Here is a 20996-nt window from a genome sequence, read left to right on the forward strand (position 1 = left end):
GGAGTGAAGAAGTACCAGGAGTGCCAGGAGTGCCAGGAGTGAAGAAGTACCAGGAGTGCCAGGAGTGAAGAAGTACGGTCTCGTTATGCTCGTCGGGCCGCAGTACGGCCCCGCTTGTTACTCAAAGGCATGGCGATGAGCCACATCACCCATGGATGTGCACTTGCTGATGAGGTGATGTTGCATGCTCTTCAGCACAACATTACTTGTTACGTCGCCTGATACTAATACACTTGCCTCGCTTGCGCTTGCTAGGCTCCGCGATGGTCTGTTTGAGGAAATCCCTATCTCTATGTAGAAACAAATTTTATTACCTCCACATGCAATAGGCGAGCGTGACAGTTAGTAGCGATGTTGTCAGCCATGTTTCAATTTATGACTGTGCCGGCAAGTCCAATCAGCTCATAAATCAGTATATAAGTATGGATCTAAAGGCTTTCAAGTGGCTTGTTGTGCTGGAGGTCTTGTTCACCGTCGGTGCAGTGTTCGCCGAACAGCAGGACGGGGCCCAGACACCAGAACCGGTACGGGGAAATCCTTAATATTCTATACTTCTGATTAATTGCACTGCGCATGTATGCTGACGAATGCGGCTGTTTGATATGCTATTTGAGGCCTTCTCTAAAGGTATTCGCGAATTTTGGAGGTTGAAATTGCATATTAAGGACCTTTTTTTATATGGCTTGAATGGGTGGAGGACGTGTCAGCAAGGTTGTGGCCGTAGCATTGCCGAGCGCTGCGGCAACCCCCTGTCACGCTGGCCACGCTTGCGCCCATGCCTGTGCCACGGCCGTGCCCATCCTCCCGACCACCCCGTCCCTTTCCCACCTATTATCACTTGCTCTCCTTTTGACCAGCTTTCTCAACCCGACTTTCCTTCACGTCCCGCATCCTATGACCACTGGCCCTCCTCCCACGCCCCACAGACGGCCCTGATGGCCTTCGGACAATATCCCCTCCCCAGCTTGTCCTCATCCGCCGTTGTCATCCTCCATCTCCTCCTTTACTGTTCCGTCCTCCTCCACTCCCATCCACCGAATCTTCCATTCCGAAAGTTCCACCCGAACCAGCGCCCCCTGTCTGCCTCATGCCGTAACACACCTCCTAGCTATCTTCCCGCACCCGATCCCCGCAACCCCCACCCTCCCGCGTCCGCGTGTTGACCAGCCGCCTCGCTGTCCTGAACCCCCCCCCACCGCACCAATTAGCTACTTCTGACATACACTTCCGGCGTATCAGTTTATCCTCCTTGGCATCACCTTCACTTCGTTCCTTCATGGCTCATCTCCCCCCCCATCTCCCCCCCCCATCTTCCCCCCCACACACACACGCACACACCGCACCCATCCCATTACCCCCTCCCACCACTAACTCTCCTAGGACGTCCAGTTCATGACGGACAAGCCAGGATGGGAGAGGGGCTGGACGCACGAGGCGCTGGAACCGCTTTACAAGTAAGAGCCCCCGACCGCGTGCATTGCCCGGCAGTGCAATGCACTAGGCTGCTGCGCATTGTAACGCAACGCCATCGCGATGACGCGGCCAATGCAAAGACTGGAAGCTGCAAGGGAGTTACCCTCCCCGCGTGTGTGCCGTCGCGTGGTGGCGGCGGTGAGGCGGTGACTGCTGCTGCCGGTGCTGGGGACAGGCCAGCAGGAGAGGCGTCCCAACCCGCGTCCCAAAACTCCGTCCCCCTTGTCTCCCATCCTCTCATGGCCACTTCCCTCGGGCCCCCTCAGGCCCTCTTTCGCCTCCCCAAAAAGATCTGGACGAATGATGCCCCATCCGCATATCTGAGTCGCCACGCCAGTCCCAAGTGGCCGCATGGCCCTGTCGCAACCCGTTCTCTCCCAACCCCGACCTCTCAGCTTGTCATGATTACATCATGTCTACCCATATCTAACCATGCCCGTGTCAGCTGTTCCCCTTCCCCCTCCCCGCCTTTGGTGGCGCCTCCCGATCCTTTTCCCCGCCATGCCAGCGCGAGTCTGTACCCCGACGTGGCGGTGTTTCGTGCCCGTGTACGACTGCCCTCCGCGCTGGGTATCGCCAACCAGCTCAGGAAGTACCACCTGAACTCCACCCGGATTAAGAGGGGCACTGCAGTGGTGGTGGTGCGGAGCGGCAAGTGAGACGGAGAGCTGTTGTTGGGGGGGTGGGATGCGGGGATGGGGGTGGGACGGAAACGGGACCCATGCAAGGCAGGGACGGGAGCCCGAGGTTTGAGACCTGGGCCGGGCTAGGCGCGGGTGCAGGTGTTTGGGGGACATTAGCGCCACATGGAGGGAGCTTCAGCTCACGACGCGTATGTCTGCGCGCGTGCGCGCGTGTGTATGTGTGTAAAGATACGCCAGACGTGGCCGGTGCCGGCAACTGTGGCACGGTGGTGGTTACCGTTGTCAGCCCCTGATAGCTACCCGGATGTGGCCGCTGGTTGCACCAGCGGCAGTGGGGAGAAGACCCCCACGGTCTAGTTCCCTGGGGGGGGGGGCCGTCGGGTGAGGAGCAGCATGCAGGGTGACGAGGAAAGGAAACCCGAAGTACATATCGCTCATTACTTGTAGATCTCCTTAATCAGCGAGATAATGCGCGCATATGTATGTATGTATGTATGTTGGATCCTCCTCTACACACACACCCCTTCCTCTCTCTTTCTCTTTCTCTTCAAGCACATCCACTGCTTCCCTGATCTCCCCCCACACACACACACGCACCCACACGACCATACTTGTATACACGGCCGGCCGTATCCGCCGGCAGATTCCAAGTCCTGGGTGCCATTGCCGCATTTTTTACGCAGGGTGCACAGCATTACGTTTGAGGACTTTGCATCAGCCTATAGAATTAGGGTAGGTGCGCGCGCGCGTGCATGTGTGTGTGTGTGTGAGGCTGTTGGACACACCTAAATATCCCCACCTAAATATACAACTCCTGATTGTTTATTGCTCACCAGTGCGTACCCGTCATAGGGCGGTGACATGTGGCTGCCGTGCCTGACCTAGGTGACCGTGTGCACGATCAACGTATCCACTTTCGCACATACATACATACACTACCCTGTTCTGCTGGCAAACTCAATGTTCCCCACCCACACGCCACCACCACCAAGACCCCACTCTGGCCGCTCCGGAACTCGGCCCCCGCGCAGCCTGCCTGTGCCCTCCTCCACTCCCCCACCTCCTCCGCCTCCGCCTCCTCCTTGTGCTCTCTGTCGCCACGTCCCCACCTCGCCCTGCCTCCTGCTTGCCGTTGTCGTACCCACCACTCAGCTTGACTCGGTGGTTTCGGAGCTTCAGCGGTACCAGGACGAGGGGCACATACAGCTGGAGGACACGGTCTTCATCCTGAACACCCGGGACGTGCCCGTGTGCACGTTGGGTGGGTGCGGGTGGGGGCAGGGGGTGGGGGGGTCTGGAATTTGGTGCGAGTTGGTTGTGGGGTCGATGTTCATTGGGTGGATGAGGACGATACTGCCAGGTAGGTAGGTAGGTAGGTAGGCTTGCGGGGGCTCGTGGGCGGCTTGGAGGTGTGTACGAGGACAGTCACGTGGCGGCCCTTGGCGGCCCGTGGAGGAGGAGTTTGGGAGGCGGGTTTTAACGTCTCTGTCGCCGTCCCGCATTCCCTCCCTCCCTTCCCACCTCCTTCTCCTCCTCCTCGGTGTCATCCAGCTATCTCATCCCACCTCACCCCAAACCCCTCCACCGCCGCTGCCCGCTGCCAGGCTACTGCCATGTGCCAGTGTTCTCAGCCATAAAGGACATCCGCAACGGCCGGCCGTACAGCGACGATCTGCTCATCCCGCTGATGTCGTACCCCTTTGAGCAGCTAGTCGACTATCCCCTGGACAAGAAGGTGTGTACGGCATGTACGACTACGGCATGCATGTTGGACGTTTACGTTTGTATTTACAGTCACGGCCTGGGGCCCTAGGCCCCGGGCCTAGCGATCATCCCGATCCGATGATGATGCCCGAATAGCGCAAAAACAACAACAGGCATCATTAAAGCAGATGATGAAGAGATTCCAGGGGCAACAAGGTACTCCTCGCCAGAGCCCACCTTACAGATAAGCCAGGGCCAGACGGCGCTGCGCACGAACAGTTCATGTTTTTGACTGAATTTGAATAAAGACTAGAGAAACATGTGCAATTTTGCGCTCATCCTTGCCCTCTGCCTGGCCTAATATCGTATGTACGTGTGCATACGCGTCCATGCGTGTACGACTATGTACGGCAGATCCTGCAGGGCGCCATGGCGTCGTACACGGACGAGGCGGTGGGCGCTGAGAGCAGCTGTCGCTCTCTGGTTCACCGATTCGCCCGCGAGGACTTCATGGCGCAGTACATCAAGGTCCTTGACTCGGAGGAGCTGATGAGCAGCAGTAAGGAGAGGAACGCGGCCAAGGCCGCCCACGTCTCGGGCATTGTGAGTGGGTGACACAGGGTGGCTGGGTGCGGCGAGTGGGTGGGCGGGCTGCTACGCACCGGTGCTGTGCGGCCCCCCGTACATATCCTCATCTCGTCGTCCGATGGCTTTCCATCGCTATATGTCTGTCTGTCTGTCGCTCGCTCGCACACACTCTGAAACGTTGCCACAATCCCCCAACCCCTCGGGCACTTAGATCGACTGCCTGGCAGGCAGGCAGGCAGGAATGGGCCACAGGAATGTGCCGCAAAGACAGTCTCTCTCCCCCTCTCCCTCTCTCTCTCTCTCTCTCACACAGACACACACCTGCCAGGCATACACACACACAGTCACCTCAGGAACCCTCTCTTTCACTCACACGTGTTCCCCCCCGGGTCGGTCCCCCCGGGGGTGCACCTCACCCCTCGTGTCCACGCGAGGGAGTGGGGAGCACATCAGCAGCCGCAGCACACCACAGTACCGCGTAAACGTCCCCCCAACATTCCCACATGTTCAACCTCTCCTACACGAGCTCTCCCCTCCTCCCGCAATGCCCTTTTAAGCCCCCCCTTACCTCAACCCTAACAATACCTCCACCTCCACCACCACCACAACCCATTTGGGGTTCCTGCTGCAGGCTGCTCGGCCCCCCCCACCCGAGGAGCTGGCTCGCTATCTGGTGGTCCTGTCATGCGATTACCAAACCGCAAATCCTGGACTGGCGTCGCTGCTGCACACCAATTCCCTGGTGCTGAAGGTGCGGGCGGTGGGGAAAGGGGAGGAGAAAAGGGGAGGCTTGGGGTAAAAACCAAAACCGCCGAGCGGGAGTAGTGCGCGTGTTTTCATGTGACGTGCGAGGCGGAAGGCGATGTGGGGGGAGAGAGGGGCCGTCGCAGAGAAGCCACACTTTTCCTATCTATTATCCTTGTTTCTCACCTCCCCGGGTACCGACTTACCAAGTCGCTCCTCCTGAACTCCCCATCCGGCGCTGCCAGGGTCGATCCTACTGGTACGAATATTACTACCGGGCGCTGCAGGTGGGTCGTCGGGGTGATCGGGTTCGGGGTGGGAAAGGCGGACTGGTGAGAGGAAGGGAACAGGGGCCGATCCGATCTGGGGGACTAGGGGATCGGGGACCTGCTCCTGTGTGGCCGCCGTAAGCGCGGTGTCGCACGGTGGCCCAAATGGCCACCTTACCGATGTCGTTTTGTTTTTGTTGGAATACTTAATCACCAAACCGCGGTGGCGCAGCGAAGCGATGCCCTTTTTGCTGGGGGCTTACTTTCCATTTCGTCTGCATCATGGCCACCGCACAGTAATTTAATTTGCAGTAGTGCGAGACACCTGGGACAGGGCCCGGGGCTGACTTGCCGCCCTTGCCACATGATTGCATTCCCTGCTGTTCTGCCTGCACTCGTACACCGCCGATTGCGCATCATCATTATCACTGCCCTTTTGTCGTCACCTGTTTCCGAACCACACACTATTCCCAGGCCGGTGTGCACTTTCTGGAATTCGAACCGGGGTCTGCAGCCGAGGTGGGTGGCATGGAATTCCAGTGGCGAAGGGAAAAACGGGAGGACGAGCGTGAGGGGGTAGGGAAACCAGCGTCCTTAGCCTCCCTGTCTGTTTGCAGAGCGCAGAGCGAGTCGGGGCCCCTGCCTGTGACCCGTTTTTGTGGCCGGTCCTTAGGGCCGATGAAGGGGGGAGCATACCTTGTACACCTTTCCTTATTTCCAATATGCCTTCGGATACCCTAGGGCTTTCCATCGTATCCCTCTACAGAAGAATTGGGGGATCTCCTCACCCCCAGCTTCCCTTGGCCGCTGAATACCCACCCTGCCCACATTCCCCCTGCCGAAGCTCTGTCTGCTTCCCACTCCCGCCTTGCCACACCTAGCCTCCCTAGCCGTCCAGATTAACATGCGCTTCCTGGTGCTCCATCCCGTTGCCCGCCTTTCTCCCCCCCCTGCCCCGCGGGTAGTCCCCCTTCTTCCTTGTCACTTGGTGTCCTCCTTGTCCTCCACTTCCCCTCCCGCTCCCCCCGTTCTGAAGGAGGTTAAGGACGCACTCCGGCCCTCGTCTCAAGAGAAGGCGCGCAAGATGATCGAGGAGGCACAGCAGTTCGCATACAAGTACCTGTCGCAGCGATCCAGGTGGGCGGCGGTGGTGGTGGTGGTGGTGGTATGGTGATGGTGGTGGTATGGTGCTGTCGGTTTCTAGCGGGTTGGGTTTCTAAGAGGTGAGGTTGGCGGTTGGTCGCTGCACTTGCGGCCTAGGCCGCGGTCCTCATCCGCAAAAGGGGTCCTCGATGGTCGGTGCACATGCGGGCCACGAGAGCTCTGAATTGCAGCCGCACTGACTTTGATGTGCTTCTCTGAATTGCTGTCTCTTCTCCCACTGCTGCCACTGCTGCTGCCGCCCAGGGCGCTATTCTTCGCTAAAGCTATCTCTGAGTACAACAACTTATTCGGGGACGGCTACATGCAGGTCGGTGAGGGGGGGGGAGGCGGCTTTCCGCGTGGGGGGGTGCATGACACACACAGCCCCCGCGGGGGCGAAAGCTGGCATGCGGCCGGGGGAGAGGTGTGGGCTGGGTGGTAGAGGAGAGAAGAACAGACCATGCGATGTAGCGCCGGTCCGCAGATGAAACTTAACGCTGGTGGGCTGCCACCTTAGCGGTGTGGCCGGCGTTTCCTAGCTCTAGCTCGCGGTGGAGCCTAAGGGGCTCGCTGCTTTGCGACCTCTCATTCCGACGAATCAGGAGGCTCGACTCGGAAATGCAAGCAAGGAGAATTAGTCTGCCAGTTTACCCGGCGACCGACCGGCGCTATACTGACTGAGCAGCGCGCTGAAATAGGGAATGTATCGCGCGCGGCCTTCACTTACAATGAAGATTATTTTCTTATATGTTTTCTTCCTCTCTGCTCTTCCCCCTCTTTGTCCCTCCTGTGTTCCACTATTCTGTTTTTCCTTGTCTTTTTATCAGCTCCCTTAAGCGCCTCCAAGTTTGTCCCCCTTCTCCTTTACTTCCGGCTGGCTGGCCATGCAGGCGACTGTGGCCGACCTGCCCAAGGATCGCGGCATCCAGATGCGGGACATCCTAGCGATGAAGATGTACCCCAGCAGCTGGCGCCAGGGGTTGGCCTAGCTACAGTCGCCTGGTACACTGCTCAGCAAGGACAGAATCCAGCCGCGATGAACTACTCACCACTTGGTCTGTTTAACAGCGCCGGGACAAGACCAGCCAGATCTATCCAGCCGCCTACGCAGCGGGAACCCACTGCATGGGTGGCTGGATGGATTGGGGCCCTAAGAGGCGGCGTCCGCCATCCATGGCGCGCCTGTAAAATCCTTTTCCACTTGATGGTCCCTTACATGTGGTTTTGTGTGTGCGTTGGGGGTTTTGGGACGAACAGTGGACAGGGAAAGAGAAAGGAGCCGCCACGACGGTGAGGGGGCGGCGTTTCAGCGGGGCGCCCAAGATGGAGGCTAAGGAGGCTTAGCGGTTGTGCTGCGCAATCGGGGGAGCTATGGCGGTCTGCAACGGGTGTGTAGATGAGTGGGGTTGGGGAGCGCCTGGCAGGCAGGTGTGGAGCGGAGAGCGGAGCAGGCACCGGTGGGGAAGCAAGTCGACTATTAGGCCCGTGGCATGGCGGGCGTAACTGGCTGGCTGTTTGCATAAGTGCTTCCACACGCAGATGCGGTAAAGCTGCATGAGTTGGTAGGTTTCGGCACGCCACACGAGTTCGGCCGAGCCGCGAATGAGGGTTGTTCACGGACGTGTTGTCCAAGGGCTCTAGGCGGCCGCGAGTGGACCCTCGCCCCCTGTTCGTGACACCACTTCTTCTTCGGCTCCTTGATTAGCTGCTGCATACAACGAGTTCGTTGCGACCCGGCAATCTAAAGGTCCACACGCTCATCCACGCACTTGGCACATGACCAGCTGTAATGAGAGCTTTAGGGCCGTCAGATTTCTCAGGACTGTAGAAAACGTGTTAAATAGGTTTGCAGGTATGTGGGCGATGACGCATCTTAGAAACGTGTAATTGGCGGCCTCGCCTTGCTATCCTATCGCGTCGCGGTGTGGTACATCTAGAGGACCGGGATCACTTACAGCCGCGAGTCCAGTGTCTACAGCGGACGGCACCTGCTGGCGAGCAGTCAGCTGACCTCAGCGGACAGCTACCTCCCTTGGCTAACCTGCGGCCTCAAAATGGCTCCATCAGGATTGATCCCACCTTGCTGAAGAGACCCACAGCGTCGGCTTCTGTCCTGTGCGCATGCCCTGCTTCATCGCTTATACCTAAGGAAGAGGCTACGTGCGTTTGCAAATGCGCAGGACGGACTGCGAAAGGCTGTTGCTATTGGTATACCTGCAAATCGCATGAATGTTCTTCAGGAATACCTCAAACGGCAACAGTCCTTCTCGAAACCGCACGTGCAACTAATGGCAGGTCAGGGCTCTTCCTTAGCGAGCTGCTGCGAGAGGATACTAATAGCTGACCTGTCCTCAAGACGAAAAGCAAGATAAGGAGTCCTCTTAGTGCGTAAAGCAAAATTGATAGCGTAGTCCTGAAGCCACGTGCCAACCTAGCCAGTGCAGGAAGCAAACCCTTGTCATCTATACGTATCCTGGCAGAATACCTGCTGAAAATCCACCAGACAAATCTTTGCAAATAACCGCACTAGTCTTTGGAAAGTACGCTGTTTGACGCCTGCCATTTCTGAAGCTAGCCCCGTGGAGGTGAAACATAATGATTTCCGGTACTCAAAGCCTTGGAGTTGTGAAAATTCAAGACGTGCGTTGCTGTAAGCTGCATGAGCCTAGGGTCCCAGCAAAGACAGACGACGCACAGAACACGAGCTGAAAACACCAGGTAAGTCATGGGTACAGTGACAGCACGGGATAATTAATAAAACATGCATAATGTAGGCGAAACTTCTAAAACTCCTCTCGGAAGGGTGATTGCGTTGAAATATCTGACGTACGGTTACCACTTCAGATGTGAACACTGAAGATGCATGTGTTCAAGGGCCTGTCCCTTGCTGTCAGGTTAAAAAACGGTATTTAATGCAACTCCGTGATTTATACTCGCAATCTTGTGACAACAACAGCAGTGTGGCCACCCTAGCTACAGGATTACTGGAACGTTGCTTATGAGACAAGCAAAAAGGTTTTATGCACAGTTTCAATATTATCCATGTTCTCTTCACCTTAGGGTACTCACAAGCCTTCGCACATGGACAGTCGTACATTCACATGAACGGCTCTGTCAGCACATGGCAGCACGCACTGCGTCCCTGCACAGACAGTCGCCCACGGATATAGGACGCTGTGAGGCATTCTATTCATAATGCATACATGCTATACATCTGAGTGTACCTTTTGGAGTTCATTTAACCGCTTCTTCTGTTGATACGCTTTAACTGTCTGCGAGGACTTATTCCTGATGCACACCATGTCTCCCAAAGATTCTTCCCGGCTTCACGAGCGACGGAATGGGCAGGTTAGTATTACGCAAGCGTCTTGGCTGCGCACACACCGTGCGCTGCATTCCCTTTGATGTCGATGGCCCGCTTCTCTGCTCGCAGCCAGTTTCAACGCGGACAGCTTTGTCACCAGGAGTTCTTGCTGCTCTGGAACGTGTTCATGTGTCTTTGCGGAAGGCATTATCTGCGACACCATGCACAAGTACTTCATTGCAGTCGCTAGCTGAGATGCTCGCCGACGACGGTCTTCTGGTCACCCTTCGCTCCGGCCTTGGAGTTGGTCTGGACTCCCCGGATTACCTCTCTACGCTTCGGCATTCCTTCCTCATTTGCCAGGAAGGTTCGTCGGGTAAGTCCGTCGAGCGCCGAAGCGTACGGTGCCAGTTGCAAGCTTTGCCAGTCGTCCCTACAAAAATTCTGTTGTTTTAAGACAGGAGATGTTTCTTTACCCTTGTGCAAAAACGTCTGTACTGTTGGTAGCACGTGTGCGTGTCCCTCCACGTCACCTAGGATCGCCATGTCTTTTGCACGCAATCAATTTGTAAAAAGTTAATCCTACTCGGCTTCACCTCTCTGAAGCTAACCTCTCATTTTACGCTCCCTTGCAGGACTATGCGTGATTGTCGACCCTTTCTTTCGGGAGCAGTTCAAGGTCGCTGGCATGCCCCAAAACAGCGCTTACTGTGCAGCTGTTGCTAACCTGCCGGTGTGCTTTGTCGGCACAATCGGCACTGTCAATGCTCTCGTCTGTCTCCTCACCGGCACGCTGCTGCAAGAAGCCTCCGTCTTGGGCATCGACCTGCCGCCCTGGCGCAGCAAGCAGGCTCTTCTGAGCAAATGGCTGCCGCGACGCTTCTCCGACTCGGTCTTCACACCGCCGTCCTTGGGGAACCTGCACCCTGCTCTGCGCAGCAGCGTACATGGCGACGCTCTGTCCACCTCCCCCACCTCCATTCAGAGCTGGCCCTCGCTGACAGGCGCTAACAGCGAAATGGCAAGCTCCAACGGCTCATCCTCGGGTGTTTGCGGCAGCGACACAACCACCACTGCCACCTGCACCACTGCCGGTCGCACCTCCTGCAGGTCGCAGTTCAAGCCCCACAGCGTGGTCACCGGCTTCACTGCCCCGGCGCCCACATTCCCCGCCAACGCGCCCTGCCAAGCTGCGCCCCCTGCCGCCCGCTCTGCATCCACCATGTCACCATCCTGTCGCCCTATGGCGCGATCAGCCCTTACAGAGCAACTCGTCTCTGCTACAAACCTATCCCGCGATGTGCAAGCCAAGGCGGCGGCTCATTGGCAGCGCTACTTTCTGAATCTGCACGACCCCCATCAGGCAACCCAGCAGCCGCTGTCCAGTGCGACTGTGAACAGCCCTGCCGCCGAGGCCACCACAACTGCTTATGCCGCCGATATCTGCGGTGATGACAGCTTGGAGGCTTCCGTGCCGATTCGCAGGAAAGTCTGTAACGGCAGTGCAGGTTCCGGAGCCAGCAACTTGGTGGTTTCTCTGGTGCATCACCGGGCTGCGGCCTGCGTGGCGTGCCTCAAGTGCGGTGGTGGAAACGGTTGTAACTTGAAGCTGTCGTCGGCGGCGTGTAAGATGCTGCCGCAGGTGTACATTGTGAGGCCGATGGCAACCGTAGAGGCGTGCTGAGGTGGCGTCGTCTGTATGGGGACGAGACTGTTGTAGCCTGAAGTCATTTTGATCCATTTGGCTGAATTTGTTGTAAGCACTGGCTTGGGGTGCTCATATAGAATGCGGGGCCTTAGGATAAATCGTTGTTCGTTGTCTGTTTGGTGTTACGGTTCTGATCCGTTGTGCTGTGATTGCTGTGAGACAAGACGTCGGGTTGATGAGAGCTGCTGCGCCTTGCGGTCGTTTGCAATGAAAAGGGGGTGACATGTTAATGCACAGCTCGTTGGTGTGAAGGTGCCCTCTGCGGTTAGCGAGCCTCTAGACGCGACCGTAGCTGGGCCAGGTTGTGGCTACAGGGTGACTTCGTTTTGGTGTTCTGTTCTTGAAGCGGTCGCGCAGGGGAGGATGCAGAATAATGGCCCCCGAATCCAAAGGGTGGGGAAAGCCGGTTCGTGCTGCCGGCGTCGCACACTAATCGGCAGCACGAATATGTCGCAATTCGACGCCTGTTGTAATTTGTCGTTATTTGACACAAGTCTAGTAATGCAAGATGAGCAATTTTGGCGCCGGTATTTAGCTCATTTGCGGTTTGATGGATATAGCGTTCTGCTGCTTCCCGAACGGTGCGGTTGTGTAGTCGCTGCTGGATGAGTGTTTCGGATTTGAATCTGAAATTCGAACGCCTCTACTGCCAAAAGACCGTGTCGCTGCAGGGGCTGCTCGGCCATTACTGAGTCGTGCAGCGCAGTCTGTGTCGCTGTTTTTGTCGCATTTGTTGTGTGTGTGTGCATCAGGTTGCTGGCCGTCCTTGTTGTTGCGTGTCGGAATTACAGCAACATCTGAAGGCTGTTGCGACTGCTGCTTGCGTGCGGTTGGCTACGTGGAGTTTCATAACTGTAGCGGCGGCGGCTGCTACAAGCGAGCTATCAACTTCATTTTTATGCACTGCCATGTGGGTGTCTGTGGAGAGCAAGGGGCATGACAACTTTGCGTGGCAAACAGCAAAGCGCGGAGCGTAATGCAAGAACGAAAATGATTTCCTCAATAAGGTGATGCCTAACTGGTATTTTCGGTGCCAGCCTGTGGCACCTGCATTAGTGTCACTTGTCGCGTGTTGCTTTCTTTGGCCGTCTATTTGCTTTGCGCCCAGAGTTTATTTATTGCACAGGCGTGCGCATTTTCGATGCATGGTGCGCAGAGTGATAGTCTTCGATCCAAGTTAAGGGTTGTTCGTTGTGAAGTATCACTTGTTGATTGTGAAATGGCTTTTGTTTGTTTTCTCGGGGCGGGATGTTGTTGGCGCGTTGAGGGGCGACGTCGCTGCGAGGGGAAGAGAGCGAGTGACAGCCTGAGCGTGTGCGACCGACTTCTTCGATTGCGACCTCGTCACTTTTCCGTAGGTCTGAGAAACTTACCTTTAAGCACTGGTGAGCTGCATTGGCTGTAGTCCTGTGACCCTCCAGACGTCCTTCGACTTGTAATGGAGGGATGTACACGTCTCGATTGAAGCGATCGAGCATTCTTGTAACTCTCTTTGTTGTAGCCCTATGAATCGCTCCACACCCTCCACAGCCCACTTCTGGGAGGTCTTCCGAGTGCGTCTCATCACCAGGCTCTTTGTGGAGGAGTTGGCAAACCCCATAGGCAACAATTACCTCAACTTATCCAACCGACCGTCTATTGCCCGTTACGACATACCAGGATCGGAGAACACATGCTGTCTGGATGTCTTTATTTGGTCTGCAAATACAGGTCTACCAAATAACAGCCGCTCGTTATCATTAAATCTAATACGGCTATCCATTGGTGCTCCTCACCGTTTTCGGTGCTTGGGAGATAGGAGAGGAGGGAAAAGGAGGGGGGATGGATGTGACCCATCATTGAGGGTCATCAAGGACAGTAGGGCTTTTATGACTTACAATGCGCGCCGAGCATGAATCAAACCACTAGTACTTGCAAACGTTTATTCCGCTGGGATCATGCTGGCCTGACAACTGCGAATCAAATACGAGTAGGCCCCGACATAACACAAGTTCGGGTGGGTGGGGATTCGTCGCGAATTACCCAGCTTTGGACCTGCGTGTCCGGCTCAAGTACTCGTCTCAATCTTGGAAAGGTTTTTTTATCTCTTGCCGGCTGCATTGCTGTATTTTGGCGCTAAGCGGCTCGATACAAGGTGAACGAGTGTTAGCACCCTAGCACGGGGTTTTGGCGGTATCAGTACAAGATGAGGGCATCTCCTGGTGGTAAAGGAGCACGGGTGCGGCGGCTCGCTCGCACCGGGGCTGTGTTGCCTATATAGGCCATTGCATCAGGTGCTCAGGCGTTTCAGATTGGGTTGTCGGGGACTGTGGTAAAAATTAACTAATGGCCTCATTCCCGCGAGAGGTGCCGGGCGCACCTACCGCTGGCTTTGTGACTGCGGAGTAATCAAGGATGAGCTGTATGTCTTAAATTGCCCACCCTGAGAGGGCTCTCTAGTTAGCAGGCGGGGGAGAGGGACATTGGCTTCTGGGGGCGCGTAATGCGCACCACTACGGCGAAAGTCCCCCTTAAAGCTGTGGCTACATTTCTCTCGGAGGTCTGCTGAGGAGACCAACAGGCACATCGCGCTCACGCGAGCCGAGCGGGGCAGGACGTCAAAACGTTCGCACTCGATTGGCGCCACAATAATGGCTATTGACCATCCATGGGCTTCCCCGGCTTGTACGGGTGTTCCCCCGGAATTGCGGTTAACTTGTAACTAAGGTCGGGATGCGGCATGAAGGCACGCAGATAGGCGGCGACGTGGTTCGTGCGTCCACGGCTCCTCGGCCCCGCATACTTTCGAACTTATACCGACCGAGCTACATTTCATCTACTAACGAACCTAGCACTGACAGGAAACGCATATAAAGTGAGACTGTCCCACTTGCGTGCGGTTTGAGAGGTGTCGCCCATTGAAAGGGAAAAGCTGTGGCTGGCATACCTTGGGGCCTTTCAAACTGACGTTGACTTGGGTCAGGTTTCTGAGGGCTGTTGGCGCCTTGGACCCACCATTCCTTCCTGAGCATTTCCTGCTCCTCACTTGACGGTTGCGTTACAGACTTATTGATGCTCGTCATGTGGCGGCCACCCGTACACGAATGAGGGGCAGGTGCGGTGAAACCTTTCAAGGAGAATGGCAGCTTATGAGTTCTCACGCTGTTTGCTGATCGCGTCATAAGCAACATGAAGGACTACAGGCACGCTTGCCACCGAGTGAATGCCATGAAGGTCTGAACACAGGCTCGTTGTGCACATCGCGACGTGCACTCCCTTCAGGGTTTACACGCAATCTCCCCTTGTATTATACACGGATCGGACGCATAACGTTTGGCCGCAGCGCAACACAGCCACATATACATCATCCTCTCCATCCCCGCATCCAGCATACGGTCCTATCCGTCGTTTTCCGCTTGCAGCACCTTCCCCTTTTCTCCGGTAGCACTTGCAGTAACACAGCAGTAGCAGCAGCATCGTACCCAGCACCAGCAGCATGCACACGTGCACGCCAGAGGTAGCCACAGAAAAGACAAGCCCCATGTCATCGGGGTCTCCAACAGCTCTGCCCTGCTGGCTGAAGTCCCTCTTCACCCATATTCGTGCTGGTCCCGTATTACAACCGGGCCTGGAGCGCCCTCCGAGCTCTGTCGCTGCTTCCCCCCCCCTAGGCCGCCCCAGGCGCACGGGTGAGTCGCCAGCTACCAAGGCCACGAACCCGAACACCGGCAGCAGCAATGGCAATTCGAGTGACGCGGAGGCCAGGGGTGAGGGCAGCAGCAGCGTCAACAGCTTTAGCAGTACCTACGGCAGCGCAAGCAGCGTGAGCCTCAGTGGGGCGGGGTCAGCGGATTTGGAGAACTGCTTGCGAACGAGGGGTGAGTTGGCGTGGGTAGTTATGGTGGTGGTGGGTGCTGGTGGGTGAGGAGATTCCATCCCCATGCATTCGTGGCATTTCCCGCGAGTACGCTTTGTCGGTCTGCTGGTGTAATAATTGATTATGGCAGCGGTGATGAAAACGAAATGATGTTGATGGTGGTAATGATTACAACGACGGGGATAAGCTAGCGGGTGCGGATTGTGGTACGGGGCCGGACGCGGCCGGGCCCCGCGGTGGTGTGGCGCGTGTGCGGTTTGAGATGCTATGTTGGAGCTGTGTTTGGGTTTAGGATTGAACTGCAACAGCGTCACCGGTATAAGCCTACTAGATTACTAGCCCGGCGATGATCAGCTGCGACACCATCATCATGGTTGTTGTCACGAGGAACAACTCGGGTGGTTCCACCTTACCCACCCGTATGGACCCCTCGGCGGGCCTAAACAGGCTTCATTCATCTTCGACGCTGCACTTTTAACCACTAAAATATCTATTGATTAAATTGTTCTCTCGTGCACTCACACTCCCTAAGGCGAAGTTAGCGGGCGAGAAGCTGCCCCCCGGGCCGTCCTCTCCCAAGAAGAACCCGAGTAAGTTTGTGAACAGGCCTCCCGCCCTGCTGTAAAATGCTGGATGGCATCTGCGGGTTGTTGGGTGGCTTTAAGGGGAGTGCTGAATTGTCGCATGCGCGGGTGTGTTATGCAGAATTGTGTACGCGTGAGGTGGGTGGGATGACTGAGCATGAATTTGTGACTGACTCTCAGGTTGCTGCTGTGGCGGCGAGTAGGCCTGGTGCAGTATTTTCCTGCCCTGCCGCACCTGCTGCGACTCCTGCTGGGCTGGAGGAGCTTTTATGTGGTCGCCAGGCCCAGCAATGCGCCGTCGCTGGGGTTGGAGGTGCGTGGAGGGTGTGAAAGGCGTAAAGAGCAAATAGGCAAGGCAACGTATTCTGTTCAATGTGTAACTGTGTGTATTGTGTGTGTATTATGTGTTTATTGTGTATGTAGAAAAGGGAAGAGCGCCAAGGGCGTTGAACGTGAGACTGACTATCCGCCGTACCATTGCTGTCTTGTCGAATTGCGCTTTCATATGGTGCGCTCATCGACATGATTTCTGTAGCCCAGCATTATTGCAAACCCAGGCAGGAGATCAGACTCTTCCAATCCGCCCGCCAGAGGGGAACCGGTCTGCATGATGATATTGTTTGCTCTTGTGTACGGAACGGTACGGCACCAGGGCTGGCGTAGCGGCGTGCTGCGGCGGTGGCGTCTGGTCCTCCCGCTCCTGATCGTGTTCGACTCGCCGGGGCAGGCGAAGCCCACGGAAGGCTTTGACGAAAGGCCGCTGTTCGAAATCTTCAAAGTCAGTCCGGAACATCATAAAAGCTAGGGGGCCCCCCACCTCTCACATTTCTGGAGGGGTTGGGTTGCTCGTCAGGTCGTCTTGTTGGTAGAAGAATCCTTTTTCCAAGCAGTTCCCAATGTGCGCGCGTGCGACCTCGTGCTTTTCCTCTCCCTCTGGGTGTTGTCGTCTCACACAGGAAAATGGGAAACCTCTGTTACGTTGTTACCCCTGTTACCCTGGATGGGGCGCCCACCTCCTGGGTACGGGTTCGCCTTCGGCTCCTCTTTGTTAACCTCGCGACCCCTGACAGAGCATGTTGGTTCCAAACTTTCCAGCTGCTGCCCATCTTTATGATAGTGGTGGTCCTGCGCCCCCTCCCGGACCGGTCCTCTCCCGACCGCCCACAGACCGACCTCCGAGGGCTGTCCAGCTGGCATGACTACCTGGCATCACTCCGTCGACGGGCGGACCGATGGAACATCAAGACACGGACGAAGGCACGCACCACTTTTTACAAATAAGGAAAAGATGACGTGCGTGCCTGTGTTATTTGTTAGAGCCTGGCGAAACCTGTCGAGGGTGATACTTTTTCTGTATCTTTACCGGAACATGTGGTCAAGGGAAGTGTCTGCGCGCGTGTGTATGCGTGCGACATGCCATGCTCTGTCGCGGCGGTGTACCATCCTACCCCCTTCACCCCCGCCCTCACTTGCATTGTCGCGAACGTTCGCACCTCAGGTGTTCCATTCCTTCGAGGCGGAGGGCAAGCTGATGTGCCAGGTAGTGCGGTTGGGACCGCAAGCCTTCGCTCAGCGGCCTCAGCAGACGTCAAGCGGGGGCTGGGCTAGCTGCTTTCACCTGTGGTCTAGGTCAGCAGCCTCAACATCGACGGCATCGGCGCTGTCGCATGAACCTTCAATGACAAATGGGCGAATCGTCAAGGAATTGACCCAGCCGTGTCCTTGTCAGGACAATGACCTGGAGTTAGAGCTGTCGCGGAGCCCTACACCAACAGCTTCATCGCCAACGCCGGCCCGACAGCAGCAGCAGCAGCAGCAGCAGCAGCAGCAAACCCCCAAGCCGCTGAAGCACGGCAAGAAGCGATCCGCCAGCAACCCGGACGATTGCGCTCCTCCACAGCTGAGGTTTGTGACCCTTGGGTCTGTCGCTGAGGCGGAGGCGCTATTGGACCAGCTGTGGCGCCTGTACGAACAGACAGGCGCGCGCAACGGCTTCACCGAGTGCCGCCGGGAGCAGTTCGAGCGACTGGTGCGGGAGGCGCCTAATATACATGTGAGATAACGGAGTTGTTTGTTGGTACGGTAAGAGGATGAGTACGACACAATGAGGGTAAAGTGCATCCCTGATCCCTGCGACTTCCTTATCAGTGCGCCAATGGATCCGCAAATCATGACTTGTAACGTGAAATCTCATTGAACTGGGTTGACTGGTGCAAGATTGCGCTATAAATGGAGTTTGCCGTTCCGGTGAAAGTTCTCGCTACTTGTACGGCATTTGGTACGTTACAACTACGCAGGCGGTGGTGGTCCGCGAGGGCAGCTCAAACTGCGGCCCCATCCTGGCTATGGGGCTGCTGTTGCCGCAGCGGGAGAGCTTGCAGATACTGTACACGGGCATGCAGTACGACAGCCCACTTGTACGGCAATCTTGTTGCTTGTTCCAGGTGCGTGGTTACTGCCGGCCTACGATGCAGCGCTGAGGGTGAGTTTTTTGTCCGTACATATGGGACGAGCAGATGCGGCTGACCTGACGACGTTGTCCTCGTCAGCAAATGAAGCGTGTTTTAGTTCGATTGTTGCCTTTCCCTTCGACCGCTGTCCTGGTCGTAGCAGTGATACATATATGTATAATAACGCCTGCTACCGAGTCTACTGGGGCTGGTGCCTCTTTCTCAATCCGCTTTTCCCCTCCTCTCCGTACGATGAGCTCCTGCCCTGAGTTGTCCTAGAGGTGTAATGCTAGGTTACGATGTTCACCTGCTCTTTTTGTATAGATCTGTTCATGCACCGCGATGCTGCCACGAATAGCTGGGGGGCATTTTGTTTTCAGATTTGGGTGTCTCGCCCTGTGGTCACCGGGCCGGCGCCCTCGCGGGCTGTCCAGGTGCTGTCTGTCGGACTGCAAGCAGCGATTGCTCACAACGAGGCCGTCCGGCAGAGGAGGAACGTAAAGGCGGTCACTGCCACCGCCGCATCGACTGGTGCTTGGACGCCGCCTGGCTCGGCCCCTCTGCTGCCGCCTCCACCGCCTCTACTGCTGGGAGCTAACGTGGGTCTTCTCGACTGGCTGGACCTGGGCCCGGGAAGAAGGTGTGTTGCGTGCGTGCGATTTGTTTTTGAGCTTCAGCGGGGTGGGCTTGGATGATGGTGGGCTATCGACGGCTGCGCAGGGCACCAAGGATTCCAACAGCAGGGTCCACTAGGCCGTGTTGGGAGCGCAGGGCAGGGCACAGGGGCAGGCAGTTTCAATCTATAACTTGGTTTGTAAGCCGTGTTGCGGCTTGCTTTGGGGCCAGGATGGTGTTAGGGAAAGGGGGCAGGGGTAACAGGAGGGGCAGGGTCGCGATTGTGAGTATCGTCCCCACCATGTTGTGCGGCCACATGGCACAGGGATGGCCGTTGCAGGGACAGGAAAACCCGCTCAGGACCGCCGTGACCCTTTCAGGGAACAATCATGCATAAATATGTTGTAGCAAAGGCCTCCCCGCCTACCTGATTGATCTGACGGACCTTGGACGGTCTTCCCTGGACCACACAAACACACACACACACACACACATACATGCTCCAATCCTACAACCCCGAACAAATCCCGTCCCAATCTGCATTCACAATGACCCCCCGCCCGCTATATGCGCCTGGCTGCTCATTGCATCTGATGAGCTCCGGTTAGTACTTGTTCCCGTCGTACTTGCCTGTCGTACTTACCTGTCGTACTTACCCGTGCGTGCCGATATGTCTCTTCAGGTTTGTGAAGGAGCACTTGGGGGCTGTGGGTTATCCCGTCAGTTTGTACACACGCTGCCTGACGCCCTTTTCCTGGGTCCTCGCACATTTCCTGCTCAACCATTACTTCGACCCCAAGTCCATTGTGAACGATCCTTGACTTCAAGGACAGGCCGACGACCACTTGTTGGGAAACTGCATCACAGCTCGAGGCAGTAGCCGCGTGCAGCGCCACCCGCATTGCAAACCATGGTAATTTTTGTCGTACATAGCGAGAGATGAATTGTGGGTGCACTGCTGAAGGAAGCATCATGGAGAGGGCCCAAGAGCGTTTAGGGAGCTGTACGGGTAGTACAATGTGTGTGTACAAAAATATTTGTTCCAAATTTTCAACGACCTCGGATTTGCTGTTTCGGCACCCGCAGCATTATTCGTTTTGCATTGAGAGCCCTAAGTAGTGACGTGACAAGTAACATGGATGACGTATGTCGAGGATATTTGTTTTATTACGGGGGTTAGGGGGCAGCCCATGCGGTAACGCGGTGCAGTAACGGCGGGGGCGAATGAGGAAAAGATGCGGAACGAGGAGAAGTAATCGGCTGGTGTACTTTGCGGTACAAGGATTGGAGCTTACTCACCAGCTTTCAGGACGCCATTCTTGTTTTTGGATGTTGCTCTCACTCGTGGGTGCTCTAGTAGTAGTAACGCCAGATCGGCACAGGCGGCGCCGCAAGTTACGGTGGCTGCAGTGGCGTGCGGGCGGTGGAGTCCGCAACACGACCGATAATGCCTCCGGCCCGGGCTGCGGGCCTTGCAGTATTAGCGCATATGGAGCTTTCTTTCCAGGTGTTGTTTATCTGACGGAAGATATGTTGGCATGATGAACTGGTGTAAGAGGGACTGTGCAGCATCCGTATATGCCGTCTGGTGGTTAGCGCAATCCAGCAGCCGCAGGAGAGGTGACGTGAAGCGGTCAAGGATGGATTGCATCGTTGATCTGTGCGTTGGTTGTTGCTGTTGTTGTCATGGCAATGGTAGTTTATCAGTAATGCTGTAAAGTTGATTTCTTGAATTCCATATGTGCGTGTGTATGTCTGCATGCATACGTGTGCGCCACTGCCAACTTACCACTACATAAAAACACCCGCACTTCTCCCCCCGAAATTTCAAGAAGACATGGCACTAGCGGTCGGCAGCAGGCAACAGCAGTGCACTGCGGCATGCAAAGACTCGAAAGCGCAAAAGACAGAAAA

The 20996-nt window shown here is 56.2% G+C and overlaps 3 protein-coding genes across 3 annotated transcripts; all 3 read left to right on the forward strand.

The window, feature by feature from the left end:
* Positions 1–422: 422 nt before the first annotated feature.
* On the forward strand, positions 423–7554 carry VOLCADRAFT_117922 (uncharacterized protein; the record flags this gene model as incomplete). The annotated part of the gene is made up of 13 exons (XM_002951649.1): positions 423–524; positions 1381–1454; positions 1982–2128; positions 2801–2849; positions 3270–3378; positions 3722–3852; positions 4236–4424; positions 5041–5160; positions 5399–5440; positions 5897–5941; positions 6459–6559; positions 6830–6893; positions 7456–7554. The coding sequence occupies 13 exons, from the start codon at positions 423–425 to the stop codon at positions 7552–7554; spliced, it is 1272 nt and encodes a 423-aa protein (XP_002951695.1).
* A 2570-nt stretch (positions 7555–10124) lies between these two features.
* On the forward strand, positions 10125–11553 carry VOLCADRAFT_92299 (uncharacterized protein; the record flags this gene model as incomplete). Its single annotated transcript, XM_002951650.1, has 2 exons — positions 10125–10245; positions 10505–11553. 2 exons carry the CDS (start codon positions 10125–10127, stop codon positions 11551–11553), a joined length of 1170 nt encoding a protein of 389 aa, XP_002951696.1.
* Positions 11554–14660: 3107 nt separating this feature from the next.
* VOLCADRAFT_92300 (uncharacterized protein) lies at positions 14661–19903 on the forward strand (the record flags this gene model as incomplete). Its single annotated transcript, XM_002951651.1, has 9 exons — positions 14661–14671; positions 15238–15434; positions 15966–16023; positions 16279–16330; positions 16745–16795; positions 17516–18046; positions 18315–18461; positions 18902–19107; positions 19765–19903. The coding sequence occupies 9 exons, from the start codon at positions 14661–14663 to the stop codon at positions 19901–19903; spliced, it is 1392 nt and encodes a 463-aa protein (XP_002951697.1).
* Between the last annotated feature and the right edge of the window lie 1093 nt (positions 19904–20996).

Source organism: Volvox carteri (genome assembly GCF_000143455.1).
Source record: "Volvox carteri f. nagariensis unplaced genomic scaffold VOLCAscaffold_25, whole genome shotgun sequence".
In the NCBI taxonomy this organism is placed as follows: domain Eukaryota; kingdom Viridiplantae; phylum Chlorophyta; class Chlorophyceae; order Chlamydomonadales; family Volvocaceae; genus Volvox; species Volvox carteri.